The 14,913-nt window shown below is 33.6% G+C and overlaps 1 protein-coding gene across 1 annotated transcript; it reads left to right on the forward strand.

Moving 5' to 3' along the window:
• The first annotated feature begins 1,398 nt into the window (after positions 1-1,398).
• Positions 1,399-13,622, forward strand: LOC131849139 (1-phosphatidylinositol 4,5-bisphosphate phosphodiesterase gamma-1). The gene is made up of 12 exons (XM_059199132.1): positions 1,399-1,910; positions 2,434-2,572; positions 2,784-2,946; positions 3,874-4,074; positions 4,530-4,645; positions 5,083-6,016; positions 6,122-6,303; positions 9,295-9,472; positions 10,341-10,406; positions 11,069-11,263; positions 11,523-12,348; positions 13,316-13,622. Exons 1-12 carry the CDS (start codon positions 1,553-1,555, stop codon positions 13,561-13,563), a joined length of 3,606 nt encoding a protein of 1,201 aa, XP_059055115.1. The 5' UTR covers positions 1,399-1,552; the 3' UTR covers positions 13,564-13,622.
• The last annotated feature ends 1,291 nt before the right edge of the window (positions 13,623-14,913 follow it).

The following is a 14,913-nucleotide window of genomic DNA, read 5'->3' on the forward strand; positions in this document are numbered from 1 at the left end:
CATACTAAATTTATCGTAGTTTGTTTTTACATTTAAGACCTACTTTAAATTATATTCCTAACTAGCTATACCCTTTCCCTTGGTATTGTTCATAATAACCTTTTTTTTTAATTGGATTGGTATCAAACATTGATTTTAAGGCAAGTTTGCTATAATAAATCAGTAAATAATAGATATCTTATATAGATATGCATATACAAAAGCACATACATATAGAAAAGATCAGTAACTTAATATTTATATCAGCTGTATAGGTAAAACCTGTACAAATTATTTATTGTTTAAAAATTTTCGCGTCTTCTTTTATTATTTTTTTTATCTCTACGATTACACTTTTCCATTACAAATACAAAAATGATACAAGATAATATCGGAAATATTATGGAATGAGATTTAGCATTATATAGCACAAACAAATAGTGATTGCCGGGTATGTACACCAGACAGAAGTTAGGTGCAGACCTCCATATTATACTTCATTCCCCACTAGATGTAGTTAGTTCCTTATATACTATGAAAAATCAATAACGACGCAGTCAATGTTTATTTAGTCTGCAGTCTGTATGGTAGGTAATTATCTATATTTACACCCCTGCTACTCTATCTATAGTCAACACAAAATAACAATATACCAGACAAGTGACCTGCGCAGAAAGTGTTTGTAAAATACCATATCCATATTTATAAAATACCACACATGGATCATTCTTGATGGATTAGTTCAATATTTGTTGCACATGATATTAAAATTGAAAAGAAATCAATTCTATTTTCATTTATGCCTGACACAGACGGTTTCAAGCAACATATATGTAACCAATCATCTCCCTTAGTCAGTGTATTATTTTGCATTTTAATAACCTGTTCAGTCCTAAAGAAAGCACATACGGATATAGAGTGGAAGGGGATTTTTAGTAATGTGGACTAATAATTCCATTGCTAATAATGTACCATGTCAGGTTGACCTCCACGCGGTTTCTCTTGGGAATCATCGTAGGAAATTCCTGGTGAATTTACAACAAAATTAAAAATATGACCCAAATCCAGAATCTATCCCACAGCAATTAAAAAAAATAGTTACACATCCAATTTTAAGTGTATGTAGGTAGCAGAGCAAAGTATGACTTATTATGGCTAGACGTTGTGATTATTTACTCATTGGCTTTGCCATAAGTCATCGCTCTTGTAGCTACAGATTAATGATTACTTGCAAATAATACGAATGACAGCTATAGGTAATAGACAAGATCCAGAATGGCGTGACAGTAGTGACTTCATTGCTAGCTGTCATATGTGACATTTTGGAGTAACGTAAACGAAAACCAATTTATCAGTTTTATTTGATTTCTCCGCTCTCATTTGGTTTCCAAATGTCAAACAAACAAAACATCAGTCGTAGTGTGAGTGATATCCCACTTTATATACCAATATACTTTATTTATTCAGTAAAAATATATTAGAGTATAACTGTGCCCGCAACTTCATTCCATGTAGTACCTTCGCGGAGTTTCACGACAGTTTTCATACAGCGCCCGACTACAACGGAAGTACAATGAGTTCGGTCTGTTATAATGGGGCTAATGACAGACTTATCCATGAGGCTGATCAATTGATATCCTACATAGAACGAGGTTCCACGGTGCTCAAGTTTTATCCTAGAAAAAGACCAGAACGGAAGTCACTGCTAGTGAGGCGAGAAACACATCAAGTGATATGGTTCCGGACTGGAGCACCGCAACGACAGGCATACGAAGGAGCTCTGGATATCAGGGATGTGAAAGAAGTTAGGGTCGGGAAATCCTCCAAAGACTTTGAACGATGGCCCGAAGAAACGAAAAGGCTTGAGCAGTCCAAATGTTTCACTATTTACTATGGCACAGAGTTCAAATTGCGATCGGCGTCTTTCGCAGGTAACGTTTAGATTTCGTTTTGATAAACACGTCTAAATTTACCGACACCAAGAAATTGACGCATAAATCTTAATGTGTCGGATTGTGAGGCGAATTTCATTGATATTTTACAGCAATTGTTAGTTTGTTTGCTAATGCTGAGTGGGCTTAACTATCTGTATGGGATTGTTGTATTATAGCCTCAATAACTATTGTAATAAGACCACTTCATAGAGAACAAATATTGAAATGTGTATACATTAGTGTAAATGGATTGTTGTGGTTTACCCACTGTTATATTTGTCAGCATTTAAAATTAACTTAGTTCTTACATTCCAGCAATTGTTAGTTTGTTTGCTAATGCTGAGTGGGCTCAACTATCTGTATGGGATTGTTGTATTATGGCCTCAATAACTATTGTAATAAGACCACTTCATAGAGAACAAATATTGAAATGTGTATACATTAGTATAAATGGATTGTTGTGGTTTACCCACTGTTATATTTGTCAGCATTTAAAATTAACTTGGTTCTTACATTCCAGCTCAAACTGATAAAGAATGTGAGGCATGGGTAAAAGGTGTGAGATTCCTTGTTGAGGAAGCTATAAGCGCTTCTTACCCACTACAGATAGAGAGGTGGCTGAGGAAAGAGTTCTATGCAATTGAAAACTCCCATGAGAAGTATGTTTGCAACAGTAATATGGCTCCTATATTATAATATATTAAAAAATATTCTTTAACCTTCCAGTGAACTTGCAATGTGTTTCCAGATTCTGAATAATGATAAAATTGAAATTCGTGTATATATTTCTTTGTTTATATTATTTATGTTTTCTGCCCTTGGATGCTGGATCTCATGAAGCTTTTTATGAATATGTGATTAATATTTCAGGATAACATTAAAAGAAGTTAAAGCATTTTTACCAAAAATCAATTGCAAAATATCAACAAGTAAACTTCGGGATATATTTCAAGAAGTTGACACTGGGAAACATGGTGAAATTGGGTTTGATGATTTTTCTATATTGTACCACAAATTAATATTTGATGAAAATGTAAGTATATCTATAGATATAGTAGGTTACAGCTTTTATGGGAAGTAATTAATGTACTAATCCTGTAGTACTGTGAAAATTTTCTATTGGTTTGCTGTTTTTGTGTTAGAAATAATTTGTAGAATATTAAATTAATTAATTGTAGAATATTAAACATAGATGTTTAGTAATATAAAGCCACTTAATTAAATTATAAATTTAAAACCTTTTTAATTTTATATATTTTCCTGCCTTTATGTCAAAAAGAAGTAACATGAGTTTTCTTATGGGATAAAAATATTGATAAATCTAAATGTTAATTATAATTGCATTAATTACAAATTTGAAGAGATTATATAGATATATATATGTTTATAAATAATAAAATAAGGAGTCTTGACAAATTACAATCAATAAATGTTATCATATATCATCTTAAGAATATAATTCTTCTTTGAAATTTGTCACATATCATGTCAAGTTACATATATGTATGTTTAGATACATATCTGGTCATTATATTATTGGTTGATATTGTGTATATTGTTTGTTCCACTGCTATAGTATTGGAGAACATTTACATATGAATTTAAAATATATGAGCAAGTCTCTAAAAAATAATAGCAACTAGTGAAATGTAATAACAATGGAAAATAGTTGTGGTGAAAGCCTTTAAATTACAATAGAAATATAATTTAATAAAAATAGAGAATAATTATATAGTAATTCTATGGAAAATTATAAAAGTTAATTTAATTTATTATTATTACTAAAAGGGTGGTAACCATGGTATGGTTTGTTAGTATAATAGTTTTGCCTCTACAGACAGAAGGGTTCAATGGAAAGTAAATAATTAAAAACTACACTTGACCAAATCGGCGGATTGAGTCTTACAAACAAAAGTATTTTTATGTTTCTTATCTAAATCTATTTTCGTCCTATTTTTAGAATGTACACGACATATTCGACAAATACAGTAACTATTGCTCCAATGGTACTACAATAACACTAAAAGAATTCCAAAGGTTTCTGATAGTGGAACAACATGATAGACTGGGGGATGATGAGTTGAGAGCATCACAATTTATCAGGGATTACCTAAGGGATCCACAGAGGGATATATATGAGCCATACTTTACTTTGAATGAAGTGAGTAACCATAGTCTACTGCATTGTCTAATATTTTATAACAAGGTTGATCAACTTTACATATAACGCGCGACACAAAATATCTCAAAAAAAAACATTTAATATTAATATCCATCCATTTTTGTTTTATTGTTATAACAAGAAGTGACCATAGATTAATGTCTGAGTCATCCATTTGGTCTCTATTTTACAATATTTGAGCAACCTTGATGTATAAAATAATATCTTGATTAATTTCATATTTTTTCTCCTATAACAAAAGGTTATCTGTAAGAGTATGACCTGGTGATAAGACTGACTTTTTGGATCTCATCTATGAATCGACACTATTTTTATACTTCTTTCTGATTACATGTAATTTGCAATTAAGATTTAATAAACGAAGTAACTGATTAAGTGTAGAAATTAACAAGGCTAGTGACTGTTAAACTCATATCGCTTAATAATATTTGCAGTTTGTTGAAATGTTATATTCTAAACAAAATACACTATGGGACAGCAAGCATGACAATGTTACTCAGGATATGACTAGACCATTATCTAACTACTGGATCTCATCATCACATAATACGTAAGTAACAAGAAGATTACGATCCTGTCTATTTGCAGTAAATAGAAGTATGTACGTCCATACTTATTATATGTACTGCTAGTATGTAGTCTAACAGTACGTAGAATAAGTATTACTATGTACTATAAGTAGGTAGAACTAGTATGAATAGATATCTAAATGTTAAAGAATAAAATAGTTCTGTTGAAATCTGACCAATTAGCATTCCATTGTTCTGGCACAGAATAAACAGATAAGGGTATCTGTTTATTCTATCTATAATTAACCCTCAAACAATCACGACATTTCGTGTTTTATTTACAGTCACTCACAAAAGGCAAATTAATAATATATGTACCTTTAAGTATGTTGGATATTCATGATATCCAGTGCACACATAGCTAGAAAATTTGCGCTAGTAATCACAGGTTAAATAAAGTAAATTAATCTGTTTTTAGATATTTGACTGGGGACCAGTTTTCCAGTGAATCTTCCTTAGAAGCATATGTTCGATGTTTACGATCTGGTTGTCGATGTATTGAATTGGACTGTTGGGATGGCCCTGATGGCACTCCCTTTATTTACCACGGTCATACACTTACTACCAAAATTAGATTTATGGATGTGCTCCGTACTATAAAAGAACACGCCTTCATAACATCCGATTATCCCTTGATATTGTCCATAGAGGATAACTGCTCTTTACCACAGCAGAGGCGAATGGCGAGCGCTTTTCAGGATGTGTTTGGTGACATGTTGTTAACACAACCTAACGAAAAGAATGAGAATGCACTCCCTTCACCTCATGATTTACGCAGGAAAATTATATTAAAGCACAAAAAGTTACCGGAAGGTGCAGAGGAGAATTCATTTGCAGTCCGCCAAGAAGAAGGTAAAGACCTAGATTTGAGGAATTCTATCAAGAATGGTATACTACTATTGGAGGATCCTGTGGATAAGGAATGGAATCCTCATGCCTTTGTGTTGACTGAAACAAAACTATATTATACTGAAAACTACAGTACTCAACGCGAGACTGATGCAGACAGCGATAGTGAACCAGAAGGCGACGGTAATTTAAGTATACCGCAAGATGAATTGCATTTTGGTGAATGCTGGTTCCATGGTAAATTGGCAGGGAACAGACAAGAAGCGGAGGATCTCCTTAGAGCACATGCCCATCTCGGCGACGGCACTTTTCTTGTCAGGGAGAGTGGTACTTTTGTTGGTGATTATTGTCTTTCATTTTGGAGACAGGGTAAAGGGAATCATTGCCGAATAAAATTAAAACAAGAGAGAGGAGTTACTAAGTATTGCCTTATTGATGCTGTATGCTACGATAGTCTGTACAGTCTGATTACACACTGTAGACAACATCCTCTTCGCAGTCCGGTATGTATTTGTACATTGTTGATTATAAGAAGTTGCGTTATTTTAGTTGAATTTTATTATTCAGTACTTTATCTATATCTTAAGGTTACATACATAATATTTCAGGAGTTTCTAATAACTCTTAAGGAACCAGTACCACAACCAAAAGAGCATGAAGGCAAGAAGTGGTTCCACCCACATTGTACTCGTGCACAGGCTGAGGAATTACTGCGGAAGGCTAATACAGATGGCGCCTTTCTTGTCAGGCCTAGTGAGAAAGAGCAGGGCTCCTTCGCTATTAGTTTTAGGTATTTACATTTAAATTTATTTTGTTTTATCTATATATATAATTGTATATGAATGTAATTTATTGGTAATTAGCTAAGTGCGCGTCTTTGTACACATATATACACATATTTACCAATGGAATAATTTTTAAGGAAAGCATACCACCATACATTATGGACTCTGCACCTAAATCAATTTAGTGTCTATAAAACGCTTTTCTTAAAAAGGTTGTCTTTTCTGCTACCTTGAAGTCCCCAATATACTTTTTTCTCATAGGTTTCATGTACAGTCAAGCAGTAAATCAGTATCGTAATATAAGAACTAACCTAGTACAAAATTAACTTGTAGTTTAAAATATCGCTGTGCGTACTAAACGTGAAATTCCTTGATGAGAATTATATTCCACGGGCAAAATTTTTACCTACTATGCATTTGTGTATTGCAATGTGTATTTCCAAAGCCACTTAATATGTAATAGACAGTAGACCCGCGATTATTTTTAATTCACTGTCAAAAATATATTTAAGGTACCTTTGACCTACATGAGTAAAGACGATATGATATGACTCCCTCTTCAGCGAAACCGCTGAAGCTTGCGTTTATATTAAACTGAAAAATAGCTTCGAAAAGCGAATATCTGATATTAACTATTTTTTTAAATTAATGAGTTTTTTAAATGCGACTTATTGTCATAGTATTGCGCAACCATATTATGTGAGCTAAATATTATTAATCTCAATCTGTTTTTTATCTTATGAATGAAAATGGTGCACCTAATAATGGTTTACGCTGGCGGATATTATTGGAGGATGATAAGATGAGCATGAGGTCAGGTCAGTTAGCCCATCGTGGTATTTTCACCATGAATTTGTCATGATGGTTCCAGAGAAACCACGTGGAGGTCAACCTTACATGGTACATTAAATGCAATATGGTTATTAGTCCACATTACTGACAATCCCCTTACCCGGTAAATAAGCTTATTAGAATTCTAATAATAAGTGGTAAAGTTATACTGCACGTAACACACGTGGACACTACATTATCAGGAAGCCTTTGTATACCCCATATATTGCGATTCCGCATTACTAAGGTGTCATTGTTCCATGTTTTGTAATTTCACTGCCACATCTCAACCTTCAACCGTCATGCATCGTACAAAGCAAGCTGCTTGGTAAAAGAAGTAGGTGAGATAGAAGTGAGCACCTCTCAGTACGCAGACGACTATATATAAAGTTTATTTCGATCATTTAAAAAAAAATACTTCGTCTTGTATCCACGCGAAAAGCCTTAATCTACTATGTACATATTTAAGTTGCGATTTCCTTGATCTAAATCATTTTCGACTGAATAAACCAGGGTCAAATAGTTCTAACTTATATAGTCTGTCTAACAGTGTCAGATAAGATGTATTGTATATGTACATTTGTATGTTGATCCTAGTTATTGTTGAGCGGAAATGGAAATAACTTATTTTGACTGTAGATATCCTTTTAGGTTTTGTAATGTAAATCCAGACTAATGTTACATACGCGAAGATGTGTCTGTCAGTTTGGTACCTATATATAACCAAACCACTGAACAGATCTTAATAAAATTACGCGAAAACTTGTATATTATTTATATAGATTTATGAAGAGAAAAAAGAGAGCAATCTTCTCTTAAATATCAATCAAACGGAAATTAAATTTCGAATTATAATTATTTTAATATCGAATCGAGAGTTGCAACTAATTTTACAGACAAATATTAGGTATTGTCGATTGGGAATACATATATGTTTTCTAATTTAATTAATACCATTCACTCTTACGCTGACAGTGTACAAATTATATAAGAAAATTAGCACATGCGACTTTTAACGCATCTTTCGTTAAGTTGAATATTTAAATATTTTTTCCTATTTGTAACATGTGCTATAACTCTATATTATAAAATAGTCAATTTTCAAATTTTTAACTTATAGTTTTGGCTGAGCGTTGTTAGTCACGTCAAAGTTATCATTTATTCATAGAGGACGTTTTTTGCTAGTACTCACATCTCACATCAGTTGACAAGGAATGGCAGGAAATTCAGTCGGTACATTTATTTTGAAATCAGTCTTTTGACAAAATAAATGGCTTTTTAAATATAATATGTGTATTTTCTTCATTTTGTCGGCTAACAGTTTATCACACCGTCTTACTTCCGAAGGACGCGGGTTCGATTCCTCGCACAGTATAAACATTTGTATTCAAGAGTATTATGTTTTGGATCGATCTGAGTATTATCTCTGTATATTATATAAATAAAAATAAAATATGTATGAATTTCAATTGTCTGGTACCCATAACATATGCTCGCGTAGCTAGATGGCGTTGTGTGAATTGTACAGGGTTATTATAAGTATTTGAATGTAAAAATAAATAGTGTTTAGTGGATGACAATGGAGTGGTGCACCCACCTGCGCTAACGGTTTACGCTGGCGGGGCACCAGTGGAGGATGATAGGATGAACACGAGGTCAGGTCAGTTAGCCCATCGTAACAAATTCATCAGGAATTCATCACGATGGTTTCCAGGGGGAACCGCGTGGAGGTCAACCTGACATGGTACATTGCTAGTAATGGGGTCATGAATCCATATTACTACCAATCACCTTCCGAATTTCTTAACATTATTTATTGGGGGGACCCAATAAATAATGTAAAGCAATTCGCTATTCGGAATTCTTTAAGCAATTGATGCGGAGCTGCAATGAATAATGTGATGCAAATAAAATTAGACGGGTCAGCTAGTATTGTAAAAATTAAACAAGTGAAATAGTGTTTTGTAGGATTTTTTTTGTATTAGGGTTTTGTTAAATATTAATTTAAGAGCAATGATAACTTAATTGTATGCTTTTGAAGTAGGATATAAAGATACTTCGTTATATATTTTTACCGTGTAACGTATGTGTGTGTAACGTGTATGTGTTTTTGTAACGTGACCCATGTACCATATTGAAGATATTTGTATTCGATTGTATTTCAGAACTGAAAGAGAAATAAAGCATTGCAGGATAAAACTAGAAGGTCGGCTGTACACTATTGGTACAGTGAAGTTTGAGAGTCTTGTAGAATTGGTCTCGTACTATGAGAAACATCCCTTATACAGGAAAGTAAAACTGTGGTTCCCAATCAGCGAAGACATAGTCAGGAGAATTATTTCTGTGAGTATTTCCAAATACATATAATTCACGTGTCACAGGTTTCGTGTTTATACTCCTCCGAAACGGCTTGACCGATTTTGATGAAACTTTATATGTGTATTCAGACGGTCTGAGAACAGGTTTATAACAAATTGTTATACCTCTAAGTGATAAGGGTAACAACACCACAAAAATATATATTTCCGCATTTTTTTTTATTATATGGCATTAAAAAATACATACAGCCTTAAATTTTTAGCCTTCTACCACCAACCCCTATTTTGTAATAGCAATATTTATTTATATGGCAAAACAACGTTTGCCGTGACAGACAGTATGTATATATATGTTACAATAAATTTGTCTATTACTATAATAGACGCACGGCCGTCTCTGTCTACGAAGTGTACGATGCATATAGGCGTCAAGGTAGATTGCGCCGGATGATATGCAAAACAACTATTTTTACTATACATCCAACATATTTGTTATAGTTGAGTTACCGATATATATAAATAAATAATGTTCCCAATTAATATACTCAACTATAACTCTCGGAATCTGATCAAACTTTACACTATGAGATTTGTAAATTGAAAAAATATAAATATCGAAACAACGACAAAAATTAAAAGGCTATATAGGTTTAACACACAGGTATTGTCGGTGGTCGTGCGCCTCTGAAAAGCCCTCTCCATTTTCAATTGCTGCTTGCGACTGCACTTGCCTTTTAGTATTTACTAGTCACTTTTGAATACAACCGTCTCGTCACCTGTGTTAAATACTCGAGGATTTGCAATTTACAAGAAATAAGTAGAAATGTATATAAATATATAGGATATACATCTACAACATATTATTGTAATTATATACAAATCGTATATTTCAGGAGCCTGATGATAGTTCTGTATATGGTACACCTGGTTACATGGATCCCACGTCGTTTACATCTAAAGTAAGTATTTATTTAAATATGTACTGGCTTTTCTTTTATGTGTCTTGTCACGCAGAACCAATAACCAATGAAGACATATTCACATTAATTATGTAGAGTGTAGACATCCTCACGAAATTGACTGTTCCTTTTTTAGTGTTTTCTAAGTGATGTTAGTGATGAAGCAGTAAGAATACTATTATGTTGCCACATCTCTTTATACCCAAAATGAAGTAAAAGATGTGACTAAGAGAAAAACGTAGAAATATGTTGTTTAGAGAAAAAACAAGATCAAATAAAATCATATTTGTGCATTTAAATACCAGTATGCTGTGTTTATTGATACTTCATATCGAAATTTAGGTGTTTTAATTTATATTCACTCGAGAGTCAATTGATAAATTGGGACCAATTTATGGATAAACTTTGACTTCCAAAATCTATGTGCATTTATGTTATGTACACATTGTGTACATAGTAATATATATCAGTTATATACGGTAGTATTATAAAGAATAATATTTAAACGTGTGTTAAGTTTATTTGTATAAAGATTATATTTCTATCCTATTTTATTCATATATGATATACATATATCTGATTACAAGCTCTATGTAGTTGTAACGTGAAATTACTTAATGAATTTACGATGCTTGTAAACACTATGTATATATAAATTTTAGGTGACAGTCAAAGCTTTATACGACTATCGTGCACAGCAAGACGACGAGCTGTCATTCTGCAAACACGCTATAATAACCAACGTGGATAAACCTGACAAGGGATGGTGGCGCGGGGACTACGGTGGTAAACGTCACCATTGGTTCCCAGCCAACTATGTACAGGAGATTGACGTGCCACATATGCCTGATATTGCTGTTAGTATATTTTAATTAATAACACTAAGTAAAGTTAATTTTTCCTTTCAAAACTATAAATTTTGAAAGAAGTTTCGTTCTAACAGACTAAGCTAAGTGTTCTGAACGCAAGAGTAAAGAGTTAAATTTTATAGTAAAGAATTTATGATATAGATATGTATATCATATTAATGTAAAACAAGTCTTTATTATACTCTTATTACTAAACTAATTAAATTTATTTTTGTTATAAGTAATAATGAGCCGTTTCGTTTTACAGGGCTGCCTAGAGAACGAGACAGCGGCTTTAGGGTCACTCCAAAAAGGTGTAGTAGATGTATTAGGTGCAGTAGTAGAGCTGGTTGTTGGAGAGGAAAATGGCTCATCCAGGTGGTTGGTGCGCATACAAAGCCCATCAATGTGCGCACCATTCGACATGGCTGCACCCAGTAATGAGGTAGCCCTTGAATGGTTGTCAGCCATCAAGGAGGCCGCCCACAGCGCCAGCGCCCGCTCTCTACAACACCGAAAAATGGAACGCACGTGGAGAATCGCAAAGGAAATGTCTGACCTCATAGTGTACTGTCGCTCAGTCGCGTTCAACCAGGACAGGCTCCGCAACAAGGGCTTCATATTCCACGAAATGTCCTCATTCCCTGAAACGAAAGCCGAAAAACTAATGTGCCAACAAGAGAACTCATTCTTCCTCAAGTACCACACGATACAACTTAGCCGGATTTACCCAAAAGGCCAAAGAATAGACTCATCTAATTACAATCCGGTGCCCTTCTGGAATTCTGGGTCGCAGATGGTTGCTCTGAACTATCAAACTGCAGATAAGCCTATGCAAATAAATATGGGCAAGTTCCGAGAGAATGGTGGTTGTGGATTTATACTGAAACCGGATTTTATGTTCGAAGATGGCTACAATCCCTGCGACAAAAAGAGTATAGAAAAGAAAGTGAGACCGTTGTCTGTGGTGCTGCGTGTGATCGGAGCAAGACATCTCTGTAAGTCTGGTAGAGGTACTGCGAGTCCCTTCGTTGAAGTGGAGATCATCGGTGCAGAATATGACAATGGGACGAAACTGGTGACTAAGACTGTTGGTAAGTATTTCTTTTATAACCATATTCTATGTCCTCCGAGATTATACATATGAGTTGGAAAAATAATTTATATGAATTCCCCAATGCTTTTTGTTTATTGTAATCATATGAAAGACAAAGCCATGATTTATTCATCCACTTATCATTCCCCAGCCTTGGCCACAGAATACTGGCGTCTCAGATATTGCTTTAATTTGAATTTTAATCATTTTGTTGAGCCTACCTGAATTGCTAACAAGCATGACGTGTGTATATAATGATAATAAGGAATAATTAACATATATTACATTTTATGAATGAATCAAGATTGCTGTAAAAAGCACTTATTGAACTGGCGTATTGCAGATAACCATTAATCTATAACTTACGCTCTCTAATGTTTATATTATATAAGAGGTAGACCATAAAAAGTCGTCTGCTTTAATACCGGAGTCTTACCTACTTCTGAGGCCAAGTAGCCTAACCGAAACCCAGCGTACAACAGCTGTGTTGCTTTAATAAAAAATATGACAAGCAAATATCCTAGTCTCCTGGTATGGCAACTGATGTGTGGTACCATGGGCTGCTCATAATATGATATATATGGTGCTGTTCTTGCTGTAGTGCGCGATTTAGCGCACCACCTTAGCCTTGATGGTCGCAGGATGCATAAACTGTTACATGTAACTGGAGGCTCAAGTAGTTTTTCAGTGTGCTAAATATAGATTAGTCTATATTTAGCTTATGTAAGCTAAATATACATAGGTTTATAAGAGTCAGGGGGAGGTCTTTTCCCAGCAGAGAGATATTATATATTACTTCATTACTACTACTACTATGTTAGTCTATAAGGTATTTGTAATATTGGCCTGAATGAAATAAATCAATTTATAACGCGTAAAGAAAACAAAAAATCAATTATAGTATTAATGTGCTGTGTTTGGAATCACTGGTAGAGTTTTATATGAAAAAAATGTTTAATTTCCAGGCGACAACGGCATCAACCCCGTTTGGAACGATATGGTCGAGTTTGAAGTGGCCAACCCACAATTGGCGCTAATACGTTTCCTAGTTCAAGATGAGGACATGTTCGGTGACCCTAATTTCATCGGACAGGCAACATATCCGTTAAAATGTATACGCACCGGTTACCGTAGCGTGCCGCTTACAAACGGTTACTCAGAGGAACTTGAACTGTCCTCATTATTAGTTCATATCGCACTACATTACCATTAGAGTATGTAATGAGTATGTGATTACATGTTATCATTAGTAATATCTATATAATGAACTATATAAATGCAATATCTATGTAATGAACTATTGAATTGCCGCAATCAATATCGTAATAAATTTATAGCTCTCTGTGGTAGGTACTATTATAGTATTGTATATCGTAAATAGATAAGAGGCACGACAGGAGATCCCAGCGGCTTCTCATCATTGCAAAACTGCAATGTTTATGATCAATAAACATATCGTTATCGCAGCTAATTAAACCTGATAAAGTTTGGAAAGTAATTTAAAATTAAATTTTAAATGTTGTTCTCAATACTTATGCAAGTATACCGTAATATTTTTTTAGTAAAATTAAGATTCGAATCCGAGAAATCTCACTAGATTTTGTGAGTCTTAGGTATTGAAAATGACATTACAATATCAATGTTATTAATTATCAGTTATATCAATCATAATGAGGCAGTTTTCGTCAATTCTTGTCAGAAACAGGCAGCTCTGCTCTGTAGTAGTACTGATAGGGAAAACAGAAAAAGTTTGTAATTAAGGAATTTTATTAATTGTTGTTTATACAACTGTTTTCTCGATATATTCATAGAAATTTATTAGGGGTACTAAATATATTAGGGGTTACTGGTTTATATCATAATTACGATTTTATCAATATTTTCTATAGATTTTAGATAGAATATAGAGGCTACTCATTAGTTGTGTTTATACTATAGCATCACTAAAATACATCAATTGCTGTCAGTATGCCGACAAGTGGTCCTACTGCTTTATAAATTTGATATTTTTTCAATATTCCATTTTATTTGTTCATATGATACGCTTTTTGAGGTAACATATTCATTTTATTTTATCAAAATGGGAAGCTTAACAAATCTGAGATATATATTAATGTTATTCATCTTTTAGTATCCCACTATTGTGTTCTTGTATTATATATACGCAAGTGTCCTCAAAAACCCCAAAGTCAATATGCAAAAGCGGGACTTTTGTTGCTTTGGTTAGGGACAGCTGAAAATAGAGACTACAACAGTCTCGTCCAAAACGGGTTAAATGATCAAATGAGTTAATCCTTTTCTGGGATCGGCTACTTTGGCACGTAAACTAGTTTTTGACAGTATTTAATACTTAGTACAAACATTTCTGCAAACTACCTTACTTATACAATTATTTATACTAGCTCTTTAACTATTGAATGGAAAGTTATTTGAGACAAATGCTGCTATTTTTCATGTATGTAGTTTTACCGGCAGCTGTTAATCGACTAGTCGAATGATATATATACACAAATATATATTTACGATACCAGCTAATTTGCTATGACGTAATACATGTCTGAAT

Source organism: Achroia grisella, unplaced genomic scaffold (assembly GCF_030625045.1).
Source record: "Achroia grisella isolate CSIRO2021 unplaced genomic scaffold, CSIRO_AGI_Agris_v1 utg640, whole genome shotgun sequence".
NCBI lineage: Eukaryota > Metazoa > Arthropoda > Insecta > Lepidoptera > Pyralidae > Achroia > Achroia grisella.

Bases quoted from the DNA above. Each gene is read 5' to 3' on its own strand.
- LOC131849139 (XM_059199132.1), top strand. From the start codon at position 1,553: ATGAGTTCGGTCTGTTATAATGGGGCTAATGACAGACTTATCCATGAG. The intron at 4,075-4,529 runs GTGAGTAACCAT...TAATATTTGCAG, and splicing joins CATACTTTACTTTGAATGAA to TTTGTTGAAATGTTATATTC. The intron at 11,264-11,522 runs GTTAGTATATTT...TTCGTTTTACAG, and splicing joins CACATATGCCTGATATTGCT to GGCTGCCTAGAGAACGAGAC.